At 40.3% G+C, this 22,484-nt stretch overlaps 2 protein-coding genes across 2 annotated transcripts in view; both read left to right on the top strand.

Moving 5' to 3' along the window:
- Positions 1 to 22,484, top strand: part of LOC132146361 (zinc finger protein 658B-like) — a 910,027-nt gene that overhangs the window by 594,278 nt on the left and 293,265 nt on the right. The window lies entirely within an intron of this gene.
- LOC132152073 (gastrula zinc finger protein XlCGF49.1-like) lies at positions 9,076 to 20,613 on the top strand. The gene is made up of 2 exons (XM_059561108.1): positions 9,076 to 9,106; positions 19,901 to 20,613. The coding sequence occupies exons 1-2, from the start codon at positions 9,076 to 9,078 to the stop codon at positions 20,611 to 20,613; spliced, it is 744 nt and encodes a 247-aa protein (XP_059417091.1).

Genomic DNA, 22,484 nt, shown 5'->3' with positions numbered 1-22,484 from the left:
AACAAAAACCCACCAATTCACAATCTCAACAAATTAGAATACTAAAAAAAATTCTTAGTGAATTACTGGCCTTCTGGAAAAGAATGTTAATTTACTGTAAATGTACTCAATAATTGGTAGGGTCTCCCTTTGCTGAGGTTGCTTAGCAATCCAGGTTTCTTTGACAGTGGCCTTCAGCTCATCTGCATCTTTTGGTCTCTTGTTTCTCATTTACCTCTTGACTATACCTCACAGATTCTCTCTGGGGTTCAGTTCTTTTGAGTTTGCTGGCCAGTCAAGCTCACCAACACCATGGTCATTTAACCAACTTTTGGTACTTTTGGCAGTGTGAGCAGGTGCCAAATCCTGCTGGAAAATGAAATCAGCATCTTCAAAAAGCTGGTCAGCTGAAGGAAGCATGAAGTGCTCCACAATTTCTTGGTAAATGGGTGCAGTGACTTTGGTTTAAAAAAGCACAATGGACCAACACCAGCAGATGACATTGCACCCCAAATCATCACAGACTGTGGAAACTTAACACTGGACTTCAAGCAACTTGGACTATGAGCTTCTCCACCCTTCCTCCAGACTCTAGGACCTTGGTTTCCAAATGAATACAAAACTTGCTCTCATCTGAAAAGAGGACTTTGGACCACTGGGCAACAGTCCAGTTCTTCTCCTTAATCCAGGTAATACACATCTGACTTTGTATGTTGTTCAGCAAATTCCTTGACACGTCTATGTGTGGTGGCTCTTGATGCCTTGACCCCAGCCTCAGTCCATTCCTTGTGAAGTTCACTCAAATTCTTGAATTGATTTTGCTTCACTATCCCTCACAAGGCTGGTTGTGCATCTTTTTCTTCCACACTTTTTCCTTCCACTCAACTTTCTGTTAACATGCTTGGATACAGCTCTCTGTGAACAGCCAGCTTCTTTGGCAATGAATGTTTGTGGGTTACCCTCCTTGTGAAGGGATTCAAATGATTGTCTTCTGGACAATTGTCAGATTAGCAGTCTTCCCCATGATTGTGTAGTATAGTGAACCAAACTGAGAGACCATTTTGAAGGTTCAGGAAACCTTTGCAGGTGTTTTGAGTTGATTAGCTGACTGGCATGTCACCATGTTCTAATTTGTTGAGATCGTGAATTGGTAGGATTTTGGTAAATGTGAGCCAAAATCATCACAATTAAAAAAAAAAACAAAGACTTAAACTACTTCAGTCTGTGTGCACTGAATTTATTTAATACATGAGTTTTACAATTAGAGTTGAATTACTGAAATATCAGCAAGCTATTTTGCATAGCTTAGATGTCAATCAGCTTGTGTGTGTAGGAAACATTATGATTGTTAGCAGATTACATGTCAAGCCTGTACCATCTAGAGCTTCATGACCAAACATTCAGAACATAAATCATCTTCAAGACAAAATAGATCCTAATGGTGCACAGCAGTTTTTGATGGATTAAAATGACTCCATCAAACTCCATCGTTGAACTCATCAGTGATCTTGCTTATTGGGCTTTGATCCTTTTGTTTTAATGTTTGTTTTAAGATCTTTGCACACTGAGTCTGCAGTGTTTGTTTGAGTGAAATAAGTCCTTTACTACAGATGATGAACTGAAAGCACCAGAAAATTGACACTAGAAAAAAACCTTTCAAGGCATAGTTCAGGGAGCTGAAAAACAGGCCATAACATGTTTAAGTGAGACATTAATCTGATATTAATTTTTCATTGTTTTTCTATATAACAAATACACTCCTGAACAAAATCTTTAGACCAGGGGATGCATTGCAAGTTTTACACATTTTGCACTAGTGGATCATAACCGGGTTGTAAGTGCTGCTTCAAAATGCCAAAAGAATGAACAGGAGCAAGAGACAAAAAATAGAGAGTAGGCAATTTATTGAAAACTGCATTTAAACTCAAACAGGCTGTTCTTCAGCTGATCAAAAAAAAAATATGGCTTTCATGTCATTGTTCTTCAAGCAGTCATACTGTCAAGATCTCCTGATGGCAAAGGCAAAAAGGCTTTCTCCTTTTGAACGTGGCAGGATTTTGAGCTGCACAAGCAAGGACTCTCGCAACGCAACATGGCTGCCGAAGTTGGATGCAGTAAGACTATTTTTAAATTTCCTAAAAAATCCTGAGAGTTATGGGACAAAAAAGTCAAGTGGTAGACCCAAAAATATTTAGCCATAGCCGCAGGATCCGACGGGTTGTCTGTGAAGACACAGGTCGATCCTCGACCCAAATTAAGGCCCTTACTGATGCTGACTGCAGCCCAATAACCATAACTTGCTCGTTTGGAATTTGCAAGAGAGCACCAAACATGGGACAATGAAAGGTGGAAGAAAATTTTATTCTCTGACGAGAATTTCTTTTACCTGGACAGCCCTGATGGCTTCCAACATTACTGGCATGACTGGGTCTTTCAACAGGACAATGCTCCAGGAGAATAACGTTGCTCTTTTGGACCATCCTGTGTGTTCCCCTGATCTAAATCCCATTGAGAACATTTGGGGATGGATGGCAAGGGAAGTTAACAAAAACGGACGTCAGTTCCAGACCGTGGATGCCCTTCGTGAAGCCATCTTCACCACATGGAGCAACGTTCCCACCAGCCTCCTGGAAACAGTCGCATCAAGCATGCCGAAGCGAGTGTTTGAAGTGATCAACAAGAACGGTGGGGCTACTCACTACGGAGTCCTTTTTTGACACTTTTAGTTCTGTTGTGCGTTTATTTTTGGGCGATGGTCTTAAACTTTTGATCAGCTAAAGAACAGCCTGTTTAAATGCAGTTTTCAATAAATTGCCTACTCTCTATTTTTTGTCTCTTGCTCCTGTTCATTCTTTTGGCATTTTGAAGCAGCACCTACAACCCGGTTATGATCCCCTAGTGCGAAATGTGTAAAACTTGCAATTAGGGCTGCAACTAACGATTATTTTAATAATCGATTAATCTGTCGATTATTTTTTGATTAATCGATGAATCGGATAAAAAAACAAAAAACAAGAAAAGCATTCATTTCCAACTCTTTATTCTAAAACAGAACTAAAATCTTTAGAAAGTGCACAAACATGTTGCTCCTTGAACATCCCTGAGCTGTTATAAAAATAATAAAATAAAATAAAAATGGTCTAACACAAAAAACATACACATGTATGCTTTACATCTGCCAAATATATATACTTAAAAAAAAAAAATGAGCTGAGCTGCCAGAACAATAAATAATTTATAAATAACCACCACAATAATGGGTTTCCTTCCTTGGCAAGGCTCTTTTCTCCAAAGTATGTGAGGACTTTATTCCTCACTTGGCTGTGGACATCCTCAGCTTAGCCTGCTCTATCCTCTTCTTTACCATCAGAACCAAGGAGTGAATCAAGTAGAGTGGCTACTAGAGGTGTTGATTCATTAGCTGTAGTATTGGTGGAGGTAATAACAACACTGTCACTGCCATGTTGCTGCACATCCATCTTCCTTCTCTCTTCAAGTAACATGGTTTGCAGTTTAGTTTGAACAAGTAGGATTTCATCAGGTGAAAGAAACTCAGTTTCCTAAACCTTGGGTCAAGGGCCATCGCAAAAATCACTGTGTTTGGTGCTCCATCTGAGAAAGCAGTCTCCTTTTTCCATCTCTCCTGCAACTGCTGCACCGCAGTGAGTTGGAAAGCCCGCAGCGGGGATGACTCGTAGACAGCACTCTGGATGGACTTCAACAGCCCCTTCACAAGTGAAGGTATTGCAGATATTGTTGAATATTTCTGTCCACTCATGAACACAGTGACACATTCAAAAGGCTTGAGGACTGTTGAAAGCTCTTCCAGCAGGCTCCACTGGTCTGGTTTCAGATCCAGGTACCTTTTGCCTCTCTGTGACAGAGCTGTCGGACAGTGTTTCTCAGTGTTTTTCAATGCTTGGATGCTTCAACGCAGTATTGATCACAAGTTGCAAAGTATGGCCAGTGCAACGGACAGAGGACCACCCATGCTTCTCCTCCAGGATATTTGCTGCAGCCACGATATTAGCACCATTGTCATGGACTATGGCAATGATTTTGCTAGGAGGAATTTCAAATCTGGCCACTACCTGCTCCAACCACTCTGCAATGTTAGATGCAGTATGTCTGTCATGCAGTGGCATGGTGCTGAGGCAGAATGACTGCATGTCCCAGTCATCTGTGATGTAGTGGCATGTAATGCCAAGGTAGGCTTCAGTTGCTACACTTGTCCATACATCAGTGGTGAGAGCAAGTTTGCTGTTGTTGGTGTTTATTGCAGTTTTCACTTCTTTGAATGTCTTTTCATATTTTCTCTCCATGAGCTTTGTGAAGTGAGTCCTGGAGGGCAGAGTGTAACCAGGGTTCAAGGTGTGGATCATTTTAGTGAAGCCGTCATCTTCAACCATCGACAGAGGCCTCATGTCAGTGACGAGCATGTTGAGGATACTACCGTCAAGACAGCGGATTGCTGTGGTTTACATGATGCATTTCCCATCAAGAAGCCTCTCATGGTTTGCTGTTTTTTCTGGAATCAAAAAGATAGTATGAGTATGTGTAATAGCACAATTTTTACATCAACTAAATACATACTTACATACATACATGCATACATAACTCAAAGAGCAATTACAAACAAGATACACACACACACACTCTCTCTCTCTCTCTCTCTCTCTCTCTCTCTCTCTCTCTTGAGTTCACTTGAAGCTTATTCATTAAATGATTACCATCATTGTAGTAAGTGCAAGGTTCATTTATACACCACATTTAAACATATAAGCTTAAGATGACCAAGTGCTATAAAAGAACTTTAAAATTAAATTAGAAAGTACAACACACACAAATATATTTGTCATTAATAACCTATTTGGGACAAAGCACAGAATATACACTGCAAAAAATGCTTCTCTAACTTAGTTTTGTCCTGTTCAGTCCAAATATCTAAAAAATCTTAAATCAAGATACATTTACTAGACACATTAAATACAATAAGAAATTATGTCTTGTTTTCTGAAAAAAAAAAAACACCTCAAAATTTTATATGCTAATTTCTCTATTGCTTTTGTCTGGTTCAGCACTACTTGTGTGTCTTTTCTGACATCTTCTGACATCTTCTGCTGAAATAAACATTTAGTGCATGTGAGAAGAATATTTAAGTTCATTCATACCTGAGAGATTTTGAGTGTTTTTGTGTGTTAATTTGTGTTAGTTGTCACTCCAAACATCGAAACACTGTTAGTGAATGTCAAGTCAAAAGTCATAAGCCACCATGGGCTACTCAATCCAAATAGTTGTCAACAGCAAACCGCTCAACCACATGATGCCATACATGCTGTCGGCCATCTGCCCTGTACAGTGAACACCTAGATTCATGTGTAAAGAGAACACCTCTCCAAAGTATGGAAGCATACAGCTACATCTGATTCAAATATTATGCTAATTAACAGTGAGTGTAGTTTCAGACATTACAGTGCTTCACTCGCACTGACTCTTATTCTGCCTGAAAGAATGAAAAGACCGAGCTGAAGGTGGAGCGATTCGACCAATCAGATGAAAGCAGCGTTTCAGCTCCGCCCACAAGTGCGAATGAAATATTAAAGCGATAAACCGAAATGATCAAACCATAGACGGACCAACTGTCTTGTCCATGTTCTCTCACTTGAATCCTCTTCTTGAGATTTGAGTCTATTGACCTTCTGCAAGCCCCGCCTTGTTCACGCAGTGATTGACATGGCGCGAGGGGGCGGAGACGTGATCGGCTCGAAATGCATTTTCAATGTGCACATTGGATTTTGCTACATTCATTGCGGGACATTGAATGAAAATGCAATCGTAAGTGTCTTGACTGTGAGTGTTAATGCATTTAAGAAAAATAGCATTTAAATTATCATTTTGCCAGTTTTTGCTTGAACATGTTAGACATATCTAATCATTTCTGTAATACATTTTCATTTTAATTTTGCAACTTATAAAGCGTTACAATTAGTATTCATTTTACATAATAAAACTGGTGTATGAAATGGCAAATGAAAATTATGTAATTTAATTTAAATTTTGCACCAAATGTTGCACAAATGTATTGGAAAATGTAAATGTAAATACAGAAATGCATTGTCATTTTACATATTTCATTGTCATTTTGCATATTACATCCCAAATTGAATAATGCTACCCATATGCTTCCATACCAAAGTGCCAGACACCATCGAATGTGAGCATTTGTCCACTCAAGTCGTTTACCACGATGAACTGCAGTCAGGTTGAGACCCCGACGAGCATGCAGATGAGCTTCCCTGAGATAGTTTCTGACAGTTTGTGCAGAAGTTCTTTGGTTGTGCAACGCGATTGTTGCAGCAGCTGTCTGGGTGGCTGGTCTTGGATGATCTTGGAGGTGAAGTGTAGTGTCGTCTACCGGTTCTCAGAGGAATCACACTCAGTCAGGGGTTTTCTCTCAGAAGAAAAGACTTTATTTCAAGGAAAATAAAGTCGAGAGTCCTTGCAAGGAAATCTCCCGAATGTTATTTGGTATCTCCTTATATACACTAAATGGGGCGGTTCCACATAGTCAAACTTTTCCTTATGATTACAATTTTAATACCTCCCTAGAGAGGAGAGGCCCCCTGCTTGATTTATTCTAAAGAAAGGCCCTGTATGTATGTCTGACCATATGTTTCTCATCAGTTTTGTACATTCCAGCACGTAGGCAACTTTCTATTACCTATAAGATTATAATGGAATAATAACTAGCAACAAAAATGGCTAGATTCACATTGATTATATACTTTATTCATTAAAATCTTACTAATAAAAATCTTCCACAGAAGATGCTGGATGTGGAGGTCCTGGGCTGGTTTGGTTACACGTGGTCTGCAGTTGTGAGGCCGGTTGTATGTACTGCCAAATTCTCTGAAACTCCTTTTGGAGACGGCTTATAATATTAACATTCAATTCATGGGCAACAGCTCTGGTGGACATTCCTGCCGTCCACATGCCAATTGCATGCTCCCTTAAAACTTGTGGGACATCTGTGGCATTGTGCTGTGTGATAAAACTGCACATTTTAGAGTGGCCTTTTATTGTGGCCAGCCTAAGGTCTGTGCAATAAGCATGCTGTCTAATCAGCATCTTGATATGACACACCTGTGAGGTGGATGGATTATCTCGGCAGAGGAGGAGTGCTCACTAACACAGATTTAGACAGATTTCTGAACAGTATTTGAGAGAAATAGGCCTTTTGTGTACATAGAAAAAGTCTTAGATCTTTGAGTTCAGGGGCCCGTTCTTCGTACGTCGCTTATTACATCCGAGATCAAATTACACATCCAAGATGATATCATCGTGCTAATCATGATCCGGCTAATTGGGTTCTCCAAACACACCTGTTGTGTATGATTAGTATCGCTGGATTGAGTTATCTGAGATAATTGCGCGTTCATGTGTTGGCTTAAAAGGGGATATGTATCGATACTCGAAACCATGATCAGCAGTGCAGCGATTGGCTGGTGGCAAGACGGCAATGTAATGACGTCATATAATTTAAAATAACATCCGACGAAAAACTTGACAAATTTCTGGACTTTTATAAGGAAACAGCCAAGCAAACAAAACTACATAAATGTTATAATAGATACATGAAACAGATAATAGATACGTTTTTATTTTATTAGAATTTTTTTCATGATTCCCCTGAAATTATCTATTCATTTAATTTTATATTTGGACAGATTTTTTACGTGACAGCATTAATGAAAGTTTCTTAAGGGTCAATATCATGTTATCTGCATCTCCTGCACTGCATCAAGCCACTCTTACAATAGCAGTCATCACTTAAAATAATGCACGACTCCATTATCTGTATAGCATGTGTGTAAGACTCTAATACAATTATGAAGTAATAATTTTATGAGAAATAAATATTTCAGTGAGTAAAACTGGCTATGTCTATAGTAGGCTGTTATGGACTACACAGCATTTTTATATTATTTTTAAATAATTTTTTTAATGATTATTATTTTAAATTTTTGTCCCTGGATCAGTACGATACTCTTGTAATAAAGTAGCGGTGGTAGCAGACATATTTTGAGTATCAGTTCTGGTTGAAAAGAAGCGATCTAATCCTGTTTACATGAAATTATTCCTGTATCAATTAATATGTTAAATAGCAAGATGTAGCAATGTAGTCATGTTGAAATGTAGTGTAAATTCATTATTGAATCCTTTTTAAATTTGCCTATTATGGAAAGAGGGACCATAGTGTAAATTCATTGTTGGATCCATTTTAATCTGCCTATATTATGGAATGAGGAACCGTAGTGTAAATTCATTATTGGATCCATTTTCAATTTAACTATATGGTGGGAAGAGGGACCGTAGTGTAAATTCATTATCGGATCCATTTTTTATTTTTTATTGCCTATATGGTGGAAAGAGGTGACTGTTGATGCTGTTAATATTTTAGCTTTTTATTGGTTGTGTGTGTATATGTGTATGTATGTATATGTTGTGAATCAATGCAGCTTGAATCCAAGACAAATTTCCTTAAAAAGGACAATAAAGTATACAAACAAACAAACAAACAAATAAGCCTGCTCCCAAATGATCCAAGATCACGCCAAATCGTCAACATTCAAATCCAGCTGAGTTAGCGACGTACGAAGAACGGGCCCCTGCTCATGAAAAATGGGGGCAAAAACAAAAGTGTTTTGTTTTTATAATTTTTTTCAGAGTATTTGACATTAAATATTGATTTGGTCGCTTTTTATTTTTTGGAAGTTTTAAAATAATTATTTTCAGTGATGTGCTGCCTAGATGGCGACAGCCCACTCTACACACTTTTGCCTTCAAAAACGCTCTTCGGAAACCAATGGGTGATGTCACAGACACTACATCCATGTTTTTATACATGCAGTGTTCAAAATGCCATCCTATCATACTACTCTTACTGTTTCTGCAGTATCTAGTATGTATGCTGTGCATAGTGTGCAAATGTTCTTTATGCATCAAAATACCCAGATGACCTTCAGTACTATATTTACCAGAATCTGCAGAATATAACTCAAGTACACTGAAATCAGTACAGAAGCTGTGTCCGGAATGGCATACTACCATACAACTCATACAGCAAGTATGCTGCGTGTATACTGTGAATAGTAAGTGAATGTTCTGCATGCATGGAATGCCTGGATTACCTGCTACATTTGCTGAAATTTGATGTATGCATCTGAAGACACTGCATGTTTCCCAGAACACAGCGCGCTCCATGTAATGTTTCATCTTCAAATGTGTGAATGAACTGGAGGTGGAGAATGGTAATTATAAAACTCTTTTATACATAAATATTACTTTAAACTACAAACTATCACTGTATATCTAAAAACAATATTTGAAAATAGGACATACATTGTACTTTAATCTCTACAGCACATTTCTGATCAAGTCAAATTACATCACCTTTATCTCTATAGTGCTTTATAGCTACAGTAGAGATTATTTTAAAGATATTGAATAATAAAATAATGAAGTAATATAACATAAATAATTTGTTGGCAGAGTCAATAACTCCGCCCACCAATGCCTGGCTGTGATAAAAAGATTTTGACACGAGCGACCCAAGTTCGGGGCTGCCCTTTACCAAAACTTTTTCTAGGCTACTCCTTTTCCCTCCACACATCAGACCAGAAAGGCATTCATTTTCATTAAAAATAAAGGAAATATTTGATAATTGGAAATAAAACGTCTCATTAATAATACAGTGTTATTAGGTGGTTAGCAGTATATGTATAGGGATGTTTTGTCACAGTCGGTGTTACAGAACACACAGGAGAGAGAACCAATTGCGGGTATGTATTTATTAAAGGGGCAATCCAAAGAATAAACAGTCCAGGCAGGGGTCGATATCCAACAAATCCAAACATAAACAAAACACGAAGACAAGGCAAGGCAAGGCAAGATGACGGACATGAATTAACATCAACATTAAACAAGGACTCCGTGACAAAGACTCAGACAGACCGGGTATAAATACACACCGTGGGAACCAGAGGACACCTAGTGGAAACCCAGGGAACACAACCCAGACACTGTGACAGTACCCCCCCTCTACGGAGCGGCTCCCAGACACTCCAAGACAGACACAGAACAGAGACCAGGAGGGAGGCGGACAGGTGGAGGCTCAGGGGGAGGGACGGAGGGTCAGCAAAGAAAAACATGGGGAACAGGCACCAGAATGTAAACACAAAACAGGAAGACCAGGAGGGAGGAGGACCGGAGGAGGTTCAGGGGGAGGGGCGGAGGGCCAGACTAACAGAAAGGAACAGGGACAGAAATGAACACAAAAACAAAAAGCAAAAAACAACATGAAGCCCCCCAGGGCGGAGCAGAAGTCCACCACGTCCTTGTGGTCGAGGCCAGAGTCCTCCAGGGCGGAGCGGAAGACCATCACAACCGTGTGGTCAGGGCGGATCAGAAGACCACCACACCCCTGTGGTCAAGGCGGAAGCCCCCCAGGGCGGAGCAGAAGACCACCACAGCCATGTGGTAAGGACGAGAGCCCCACAAGGCGGAGCAGAAGACCACCACAACCGTGTGGTCAGGACGGAAGCCCCCCAGGGCAGAGCAGAAGACCACCACAACCGTGTGGTCAGGACGGAAGCCCCCCAGGGCGGAGCAGAAGACCACCACAGCCATGTGGTCATGACCAGAGCCCCCCAAGGTGGAGCAGACCTCCGTGCGGCTGGACCAACGGGACGACGAAACTCTAGTAATTCCCTGGTGTCCTTACTGGTCTCCAGAAGATTGGTGCTGGCCTGACACTGCTCATGAAGATCACTGGTGACTTGTACTTGCTCATGAAGATCAATGGTGACTTGCCTTTGTTCTTGAAGATCACCGGTGACTTGACTCAGTCCTTGAAGATCACCGGTGACTTGACTTGACTCTGGAGGATCAGCGGTGACTAGCCCTGACTCTGGAGGATCAGCGGTGACTAGCCCTGACTCTGGAGGATCAGCGGTGACTAGCCCTGACTCTGGAGGATCAGCGGTGACTAGCCCTGACTCTGGAGGATCAGCGGTGACTAGCCTTGACTCTGGAGGATCCGCGGTGACTAGCCCTGACTCTGGAGGATCCGAGGTGACTAGCCCTGACTCTGGAGGATCCGCGGTGACTAGCCCTGACTCTGGAGGATCCGCGGTGACTAGCCCTGACTCTGGAGAGTTCACTGGAGAGTTCACTGGAACCTGACTCGACTCTGGAGAGTTCACTGGAACCTGACTCGACTCTGGAGGGTCAACTGGAACCTGACTCGACTCTGGAGGGTCAACTGGAACCTGACTCGACTCTGGAGAGTTCACTGGCACCTGACTCGACTCTGGAGAGTTCACTGGCACCTGACTCGACTCTGGAGAGTTCACTGGCACCTGACTCGACTCTGGAGGGTCAACTGGCACCTGACTCGACTCTGGAGGGTCAACTGGCACCTGACTCGACTCTGGAGGGTCAACTGAGACTCTCATCCTGTGAAGCGGCGCTGGGCAAGCAGCCATCTTGGGCCATGACTCTGGACAGGTGGCCATCTTGTACTGTGGTGCTGGGCTGGCGGCCATCTGGGGTTGTGGCGCTGGACTGGCGGCCATCTTGTACTGTGGCGCTGGACCGGTGGCCAATTTGGGCATTGGCGCTGGGTTAGCGGCCATCTTGTGCTGTGGCGCTAGGCTGACGGCCATCTTGGGCTGTGGCGCTGAACCGGTGGCCAATTTAGGCATTGGCGCTGGGCTGGCGGCCATCTTGTACTGTGGCGCTGGACCGGTGGCCAATTTGGGCATTGGCACTGGGCTGGTGGCCATCTTTGGCTGTGGCGCTGGAACGTTGGCCAATTTGGGCATTGGCGCTGGGTTAGCGGCCATCTTGTGCTGTGGGGCTGGACCGGTGGCCAATTTGGGCATTGGCGCTGGGTTAGCAGCCATCTTGTGCTGTGGCGCTAGGCTGACGGCCATCTTGGGCTGTGGCGCTGGAACGTTGGCCAATTTGGGCATTGGCGCTGGGTTAGCGGCCATCTTATGCTGTGGCGCTGGACAGATGGCCATCTTGTGCTGTGGCGCTGGGCTGGTAGCCAATTTGGGCAGTGGTGCTGGACTGGCGGCCATCTTGGGTTGTGACGCTTGGCTGGTTGCCATCCTGGGCAGTGGTGCTGGGCTGACGACCACCCCGCCGGAAGAGACAGAAGTGGCTGGGGCATCCCACCGAAGCCGACGCTGCAGGTAGCGCACAAATTCCCAGAATTCCAGTGTCTCTAACTGCGCCATCTCCTCCTGAGACACTGGATCATCCAGCCCGCCATTAAAATAGTCCTTTAGGTCCGCATCGTTGTAACCCATGCCCTCGGCCAGGGACCAGAACACCTGAGCCAGGGTCCCCACTTCATTGCCCTCTTGGCGGAGGGCGATCAACCGAAGATACTTGGCTCGCCGCTCCGCCATCTTGGCTGGGGAATGGAAAAACGACATACCGCTGGTTCCTAGAATGACGGAGTCCTTCTGTCACAGTCGGTATTACAGAACACACAGGAGAGAGAACCAATTGCGGGTATGTGTTTATTAAAGGGGCAATCCAAAGAATAAACAGTCCAGGCAGGGGTCGATATCCAACAAATCCAAACATAAACAAAACACGAAGACAAGGCAAGACAAGGCAAGGCAAGGCAAGGCAAGATGACGGACATGAATTAACATCAACATTAAACAAGGACTCCGTGACAAAGACTCAGACAGACCGGGTATAAATACACACCGTGGGAACCGGAGGACACCTAGTGGAAACCCAGGGAACACAACCCAGACACTGTGACATGTTTTTGTCCAAATAAAGTTGCATTCATTTAATAATATTTTTAAGTATGATAATTTAAAATACACTGTGTTAATGCATACTGTTTTATAATATACTACAGTACTGAAATATAAATATCTACCACCTAACTACTATTTACACAATTATTTTTAGTTCTGCTCAGTATGTAAAGTCCATTAATTATGTTAAATTGGGTAATATAGCATTGTTTACTAGAATAAATCCTTAATTAACAAGCCTTTGTAAAAAAAAAAAAAAAAAAAAAAAAAAAAAACGGTAAGTAATTTATTTGTGAGGTAACAACCTCAGCAGCTGTGCTGAATGTGTACTGGGCAATAAGCATTAAGCAAGTATGCCATTTCGAACACAGCCTATGGTTCTGAACAATCACTTCGTCTTGTGGTTTTGCTTTCAAAATAAAAGTCCGAATCGTTTTTAAAGTGATGTTTTAGAATTGAGAGCTTTTAATTTGAAAAGTTCAAAAGGGTATTATATTCACTGCAAACAGTGACAACTTCGTTGCAGATAAGACACACCGGCTTTGCATTGACAAAACTAGGTAGGATGAACGCGTAGTTGTTTTTCCTTTCTTCTTTTTATCCCGTTTTCTCTTTATACTCTTTGATGGTGCCATTTTCTCTCATCAGCCAGCTTAAATGTTAACATCACTCTGCACACGATGAAAGCATTCCCCCAGCACGCAAAACAATCAAATAAATGCAGTTTTGAACATTAGGATGCCACGGAATAAGTATGTGTAAAAGTAGACGTCCATTAAAGTTAGTCTTTAAAAGGATACACTTCTTATTCACGATATGGAACGTGGAAATAAACCAGAGCATGATTTAAAAATGCCATTAATGTGGTTATTCAGGTCCTCTTTTTATTTTACTCATTTTTATCCATTTCGTATCTCCCACATATGCAAGTCTGTGTTGTTGGTGAATGAATATAATTGGCAGGTGTCACTACTCTGCTTTATTAATTTATCCAGTGTAAAACCCGGACACCACGACACAAATGTGGCTTTTTGTTAATGACTGTCCTACTAGTGATGGGAAATTCGAATTCGAATTCAGCAGAACGAACGAATCGTTTTTCGAGTCATTATATAATTTAAATGCAGTGGTGTGGTGTAACGAAGTTAAAATACATAATTACAGTAGTTAAGTATTTTTTGTAGGGTAGAGTAAAATTTGACATTACATAAAACATAAATGTGACTAGCAGGGGCGTCATGCATTCATGATTTTTGAGGGGGCACATTTGGGGGGGGGGGGGGGGTATAAGTCATTCTACGAAAGCACTGTATAACTGATATATGCTTATATTATATTTTTTTTTATTTTATTTTTTTATTTTTATTCAAAACAATTCCAAACATGCTTAATATATCAGGAAATATCTCGTTTCTCAAATATGTGTAGGTAAACGTGTTTTGCACCTTTATAGATTGTTATTTGATCAATATATGGAAATGTAGTATTAACTACACATAAAAACCCGACTTTGTTCTTAAGTGCCATATCATGCCATAAAATATTTTTAAAACGACTGAATTTGCATTTAATCTAAATTTTAATTACAATATTGTTAGTTACTTATTTTAACACTTTCATTTTACAGAGTCTAAAGAACATTTACATTATCAAAAAACATTTTCATTCAGTCTAGCCAGAGTTCAGGCACTCTCAAAAACTCCCATTAAAATCACTGAAGCACTTTACATTATGAAACGAATATCTTACTTACATTCGTACGCACATCTGCACTTTTTGTTGTTTCTGATGAGAGAATTCGCTAAATAATTCAGTCAGCGAGCAAGTGAACAAAACATTGCATTTCAGTGATGACTCTTCTGGACGTCTCTCATTGGCCATTGCATCCATAAGCGCAACAGAATAGTTTCTGATTGGTTATCATGAAGCGTTGTACAAACGCGTCTGTCTCTGGCTCAGCACCAGCCAGCGAACGCAGATTTGAATTTAGCAGCTGATGCTGTGCACTGAAAGATCTAATCACACTGCTGTGATTGTATCAAATATATAAAAAATATTATTCGGCAATTTTTTTTTTTTTTGTCGTTTGGAAGCTGCATTTAAAATCCACTTGGCTCAGAAATCTGAGGGGGCACGTGCCCCCTCACTTCGAATGGGCATGACGCCTCTGGTGACTAGAATTGCTATCCCGGTTTTGAGTGACTACGGCAGGAGTTATTCACCAAATATTAAAACTGCTCAGCGCCTTCATAATTAAGTATTTTGACTGAAAATATTTTTGGACAAAGGGGGCGTTTTCCCAATCGGCGGGGTAAAATGCCCCCTTTCTTACCAACCAGTTTGCTTCATAAATCAACAGCAAAATGAACAGACTAGTTTTTAATCTCTAAAAGTAAAAGGCAAGTAATGTATCAACGTGTGTGTATATATATATTTGAGGAATGTCCAGCATACCCACATTTTTAACATTTAAATTTATACATATAACTAAGCCATGCAAACAAAATATGCTGTAATAAATAAATAAATACAAACATTAATTCATTAGCCATTCACTGTTAATCTATGCACATTTCACAGATGAATTCCCCTCAAATCTCATTGGAACAATCTACATGGTTTGCCACATTATGGACGCCACATTATGGTTTGCTACAAACCTCAGTAAAATAAAAAAAAATAAAAAATTATTCATGTTAGTTATAGTTGCTGCTTTCATAAAAAAAACATGTAGTTGTTTTAAAATTGAAACTTATATTTAAAGGGATTTAAAAAATTTTTATCACTTATCTCCATGTCGATCCAAACCCGTGAAAGCTTTGTGCATCTTCGGAACACAATTTAAGTTATTTTGGATAACTTGCATTGTCAAGGCCCAGAAAAGTGTGAAAGACATTGTAAGAATAGTCCATCTGCAATAAGTGGTTCAATTAGAATTTTCTGAAGTGACAAGAATGCTTTTTGTATGCGAAGAAAACTAAAATAATGACTTTATTCAATGATTCGTCTCCTTTATTTCTTCATAACTGTAGCACTATTTTGGAGAATTTGAGCTAAACACAAGCAGCATACGCTCTTCTGTGTGAGTCGCGCTGCACGGATGCGCTGTTTTCATTCAAATCAAAGCGTCAATACACTTAGAAAAAACGTACGTTTAAAGCAGGGGTGTCAAACTCCTGGAGGGCCACAGCCCTGCAGATTTTAGTTCCAATCCTGTTCCACACATACCATCTAGTATTCATATAAGCTTAAAGGACTTGATTAGCTGGATCAGATGCTTTTCACTAGGGTTGGAGCTGTGGCCCTCCAGAATCAGAGTTTGACACCCTTTATTTAAATCATTAGAACAGATAGAATATTTTTTACAATTTTGGCTGAACTATCCCTTTTAAAGCCCCTTTCACACTGCGATTCAGGAAAATATATAGGTAATGTGTCCAGGCAATTGTTCCCAGGTCGCTAGATTTTGCACCTTCACATTGCCAGTTATTACCTGGAATATGTGCGTGTGTTCACACACAACCCGTAAAGGTCATCATTCCGGGACTGAACCCGGCAATGTTACTAGGTCTCTGACCCGGGACATGTTTGCTTTCACACAGAAGGCAAATCGGGTCCAACGTGCAGTGTGAAAGTGGCTTAAGTTACCCTTTTAAAAGCTAAATAGCCGCGTTTCCACTGTTGGGCCAAAAGCGGGTGTTCTAGTGCATGCCAGGGCCAGTCGTGTTTCCACTGTCACTTCCGGGGCTTGATCCGTGCCTCCTTGGGCCAAAGCAGGCCAGCTGGGGCTAGAGGAGAGGTTATGAACAAAGGCAGAGTTTCTCTGCGTCTGGAGAGCGTCAGCGCCGCGGATCATTTCAGAAAGCTAACATAAGCATTAAAAACTTTTTAAAATAAGTTGAGCTCAAAACTCACTTTCAGTCAGCAGTGTGGATTATTGATTGTGGATTATAATCACCATTATCATTCTTTGTAAATGTGATGTATATTGGCTACAGTGAGTACAAATAAGCAGAAACAGACTCGACTGAATAAGCAGGCTGTTCGTAACGCTTTCTGTGTGACTAATTTTAAATTCTGATAAAATAACTCATTATGATTAATGTATTACTTATTATAGTAAAACATTTATGCTTTTGTATTTAAATATTTAACACAGCATGCAAACAAACGGTAGCTTTTATCAAGTTCGTTTTGTGATCGTGCTAGTTCCAGTCACTTATTTCTTATTAGTTTTCTGATAACATCTTTTTTGGTAAAATGATGACATTGCGTGACGTTGTTCCTGAGAGGCATGTAAAGGGTGGGTTTTGGTGAAGCGCAGCTGAGCCGGTGCTACAGGTCCGAGGCTATTAGCCCCGCCCAGCCCATTTTAAGCCTTGGCTCACACTGGCCCGACAGTGGAAAAGCTGCTATTGAGAACATAAAGAACTAAAACACTGTTGAACTTACAATGTAGTATTCAAATACTTTGTCTCAAAACAATTTATATGGATGAACACACAAAATTAAGATTTATTTCTATAATAAGTACATGTAAAATGTAACATTTTGGGGTCGAGGGGCATTTTTTTTTTTTTTTTTTTTTTATAAATATATTTATCTCCCCTGGTATCAATTCTGAGGGTATTTTTTGTTTACAAATCTGTATAAGTTTTTGTTTGTTTTCAACAATTTTTCTTACAATTATTTATATTTGAAAAGAAAAAATATATATTTTTTTTATTTCGTACTGAAAATGGTCTTAGTAAGTGATGTATTGTATTTTGGCAGACCAGCTCCCCACATGCTGCAATTCACCTTCATTGAAGCTCCTCCCACAAGAATAGCATCGTCAAGGAAGCTCCTTCCACATTAATAACATCATCTGTAAAGCTCCGCCCCATTAATACTGCTGTAAGTGCTGGGATATCTCCATCAGTTTACAAGTGAGGACGAGCATCACATCATCCGGAAGAGCTGAAATCTGCAAAGACTGCATTTATTAAAGAGGACAGAGAGAAGATGACAGATCCAGCACCCTGCAGAATCAAACACACTGAAGATACTGAACAACAAACAGGTTGGTGTTTATTTTTCATTAATGAGCTGATGGTTATAAAGCTTTAAGCAGATTTAGATTTGCTGTAATAGGAAACAATATTTTGAGCTCTGCAATAATATAGCTAAAGCATCAAATAATAAGGCAGTGCTCTTTTTCTGGCGTGACTAATTTTATTTAGTTTTTTCAACTAGAACTGCAATTTTTGTTGTATATGAGAAACTTCAAATGGCAAACGAAACAAAAGTGTAACAAAACAATGTTACTCGTTTGAGCTGCTTATCAGTTCCGACCAATAATTGAGCACAGAAATAATTCGGAGAAAATCTTTGTTAATAAAACATTATAATTAATCAAAAGCTTAATTATTAAAACAAATTAATGAAACATTTTAATTGGTTAAAAAAATTATTTATTAAAAACTTAAGTCATGGAACGGGCGTATATCTGTCCTGTCAGCCGGTTTACTTCTGCTCACGGTGCACGCTCTTCAACTGTACACAAATTTGAGACACATGCTCTATCACTTCATCATAAATAAACCACACTAGAAGCTACAAGCCTACATCGTCAGTTAAATCATGAAATTACCAAAATGGCAATTAAAACTGCATATCTGTACATACATTTAAGAACCAGGGCGCAAGATGATTGCAAGGGGGGTTGTTTTTTTATAATTTAATGCACAAGTAGGTCAAATGTGAGCAAAGTGCAGTTAAATGTACTAACAGACTATACAGTACAAACAAGACTAAGACTGAGACAGAAAGTAACAATACGTATAACAAGGATTGGCCAAAGTGCTTTTGCACCGAAACACAGTGTCTCCATGATGTCATGGCTGCATCAACAATACTGCGGTTACTGAAACCAGGCCTTCTTTCTTTGCGTGAATATTTAGGCGACATTATGCAAATATTTCCACATTGTGACGTAGACATGTGGGGGCTTGTTTGAATGAACTGTTTTAGCCTGGTCTGGATCAGCCTTCTCTTTTAGACTTTGAGCTCTGCAGATCTTGTACATGCACAAATAGATACATAACGGAAAAGGAAAAATAGAAATTGCATCATATGGGCCCTTTAATCACTGAAGTTGTCAGTCAGTTCTGTATAATACTGTAGAAGGATAATGGCACGCAGTGGCAGCTCTAGCCCTCTAGCTCTGGAGCCCTGGACAAACTCTTCCTGCAAGCTCTAAATTAAATTAATTTAAAATCAGTTTTGACAAATTCAGCCAAATAGATTCAAAACACAATAAATCCCCCCAAAACAGCACCTTTTTATTTTTTGAAGTTGACAGGAAAATGATTGTTGTTGATTGTAATGAAAATAGCATAACATAAGTGATAATATTAGCCTATTTTAGTGAGATGAGTGATATTTTTGTGATGCATAATAAAGTGAAAGTGAAAGTGACATGACATTCAGCCAATTATGGTGACCCATCCTCAGAATTTGTGCTCTGCATTTAACCCATCCGAAGTGCACACACACAGAGCAGTGAACACACACACACACACACTGTGAGCACACACCCGGAGCAGTGGGCAGCCATTTATGCTGCGGCGCCCGGGGAGCAGTTGGGGTTCAGTGCCTTGCTCAAGGGCACCTCAGTCATGGTATTGCAGGTGGAGAGAGAACTGTACATGCACTCCCCCCACCCACAATTCCTGCCGGCCCGGGACTCGAACTCACAACCTTTCGATTGGGAGTCCGACTCTCTAACCATTAGGCCACGACTTCCCCTAAAGTTAAATGTCAAATTATTTGTTATGTGCGTAGTTATTGTAGGCTAAACATTAAGCTACTTTAACCTAAACCTGGAGTTGCTATGCGTCTGAGTGACAGAGAAGTGCGCCTTTGGTGCACATGAAAACATTTCAGGAACATATAAAAAAAGAAACATGTATTTGGTTGACAATGATCTACTTCACTCTGTTATCAGGGTCCCTTCTTATGTCCACATTTCTCTTCTTTTTTTTTTTTTTTTAACGGTTACTGAAAATAAACCTTTTTTACTTTTATTTCAGAGCTTAATGAAGAAATAGTGGAGAAACAAGAATCAAGTGAGAAAAATCTGTTTAAAACTGAAGAAAACCCTTTGAGTTGGTCTCAAACAAAACTGAAAGATTCAAAGAAAAGAAGAGCCAAGAAATCTTTCACCTGCACTCAGTGTGGAACGAGTTTGATAAACAAATATGGTCTCAATGTTCATATGAGAGTTCACACTGGAGAGAAACCGTTCACTTGCGATCAGTGCGGGAAGAGTTTCACACAGTCATCAAGCTGTAAGAGACACGTGAACATCCACACTAGAGAGAAGCAGCATGCATGCGATGAATGCGGCAAAACATTTTTGAATGCTTCATGCCTGAAGAAACACCTGACAGTTCACACAACAGAGAAACCACATTCATGTCATTTGTGTGGTAAGAGTTTTTCATGTCTACAAAGTTTGAAAGTACATCAGAAAATACATACTGGTGTGAGAGAGTACATGTGCTTTGAGTGTAAAAAGACTTTTATTTCAGCTGAACATTTAAAACAGCATGAGAGGATTCACACTGGAGAGAAACCTTACAGGTGTTCACACTGTGACAAGAGATTCAATCATTCAGCAAATCTGAAGAAACATGAGAGGATCCACACTGGAGAGAAACCATATGACTGCACTGACTGTGGGAAGTGTTTCAATAATTCATCTGCTCTACACAGACATACAAAAAGATATCACATTAAGTAGATCATCTAATGATTCAGCACTTTTAGATCCGATGTCGCATCCTCACCAAAGCAAAACAATAATGTATCAAAACAATAAAATATAATCTGGATCAATCTGTGAACTTTATTCACTGGGAAAACTTCAGATAAAGTTCATCTTCAAAAGTCAGTTCAAGTGTCAGTCTTTTGTTCGTTATCTGGTTCGGCTCGGTGTTCATCTTCAGTTCTCTCTTCTACACTGTTTGAGTAAATGAATTACTCCGGGATATTGGTTTGTTTGAACTCAGAGTGTCAGCCACATTAAAAAAGTTAACAGCTTAAGTCATTTGTGGATTAATGCGTATTGGAGACTTGAACCGTTTAAAACGATTCAGTTCGATTTGGTGAACTGGTTCAAGAAGATCCGGTTACATCAAATGATTCGTTCGCAAACCGGATACCACAAACTGCTTTGTTTTGAACTCTCTCACAACAGACACGGAAGAGAAGACAATGCTGAATAAAGTCGTAGTTTTTGCTATTTATAGACCAAAATGTATTTTCGATGATGTTTTTCTTACCTTTCTGGACATGGACAGTATTGAGAATGAGGAGATGCGTCACGGTAGCTTGCTGTCACGTGACGAATTGCGCCCGTCCACCATTTTGGGAGGATACGCTATCGGTTGCCAGGGGCAATATATATATAAATACATTTATATAATATAGAAATTAAGAAGAAATGGAGAAGAATGCGGCAAAAGAAAGGGGTCCTTACAGGGAGAAACTTACTACCAATGCCAAACAGAGGTATTTAGAGAAACTGGCTAATATAAAAAACATCGACCCATACGAGCTGCCTGCAGCTGAATGGAACAAAGACCTAGACTCTTTACCACCTTGCACTTACATGGAAATAGTTAATTACTTGGTTTTTGGCATCAGTTATTACACTATGCTAGAATTCAAAAGCCTGAAATCCTTGGAAAGTTACGAGACATTCTGCTGCGGCTGGGTGCCGACTTGGTCATCTACAAGCCCCCAAACTGTGAAAACACCGTTGTACTGGCAAAGGTAAGTTGCTTCACCTTTTGTCAAGTCAAGTCACTTTTAATTATATAGTGCTTTTTACAATCCAGATTGTATCAAAGCAGATTAATAATATAATAATAATAACAGTAAAATAACAAAGTTTGTTTCTGCTGTAACTTACAGCAGCTCTGAATCAAACAGTGATGGCATTCAGTTCAAATGAAATAGTGTCAATTGGGGGTGTAACAATATCGAGTCACAATATATTGCAATACAAAAATGCAACAATATATATCGTGGATAGTGACAATATGTAGCAGCTAGTGTGTATAGTTCACCCAAAATGAAAATTACTGTGTGAGGGAAAAAAAATCAAGTTTACAGACACCCAAGAAATCCGACGTCTCTTTGTCACATCGGAGACATGCTCTCCCTCATGCTTTTTCCATGTAGGGAAATGAAAAAACTGTAACAAATGGTTCCTACGGTTTCCACGACAATCGTGTGAGACACTGGAGCAGTTTTTTACACAGCAGTGTTTTCCAGGCATTCTAGAATAGTGCGACAACCTCCTCTACTACCAATGTAAACAATGAACTGTGCTGGCGGGTATCCTCCCAAAATGGCAGAAAGGGGAGGAGACGTGGTCTCTGGGGGCGGGGCGCTGTGTCGTGACGACATCTCCTCATTCTCAATACCGTACACACAGTTTCAGTGGAGGGACTGAGAGCTTTCGGACTAAATCTAAAATGTCTTAAACTGTGTCCCGAAGATAAACGGAGGTCTCACAGGTTTGGAACGACAAGAGGGTGAGTCATTAATGACATAATTTAGATTTTTCGATGAACTAACCCTTTAAGGGCCACATCATTAAAATCC

The sequence above is a fragment of the Carassius carassius genome, chromosome 1 (assembly GCF_963082965.1).
Source record: "Carassius carassius chromosome 1, fCarCar2.1, whole genome shotgun sequence".
Classification (NCBI taxonomy): domain Eukaryota; kingdom Metazoa; phylum Chordata; class Actinopteri; order Cypriniformes; family Cyprinidae; genus Carassius; species Carassius carassius.
The sequence above is the reverse complement of the archived record's forward strand: the minus strand, read 5'-3'. Positions and strand labels throughout refer to the sequence as shown.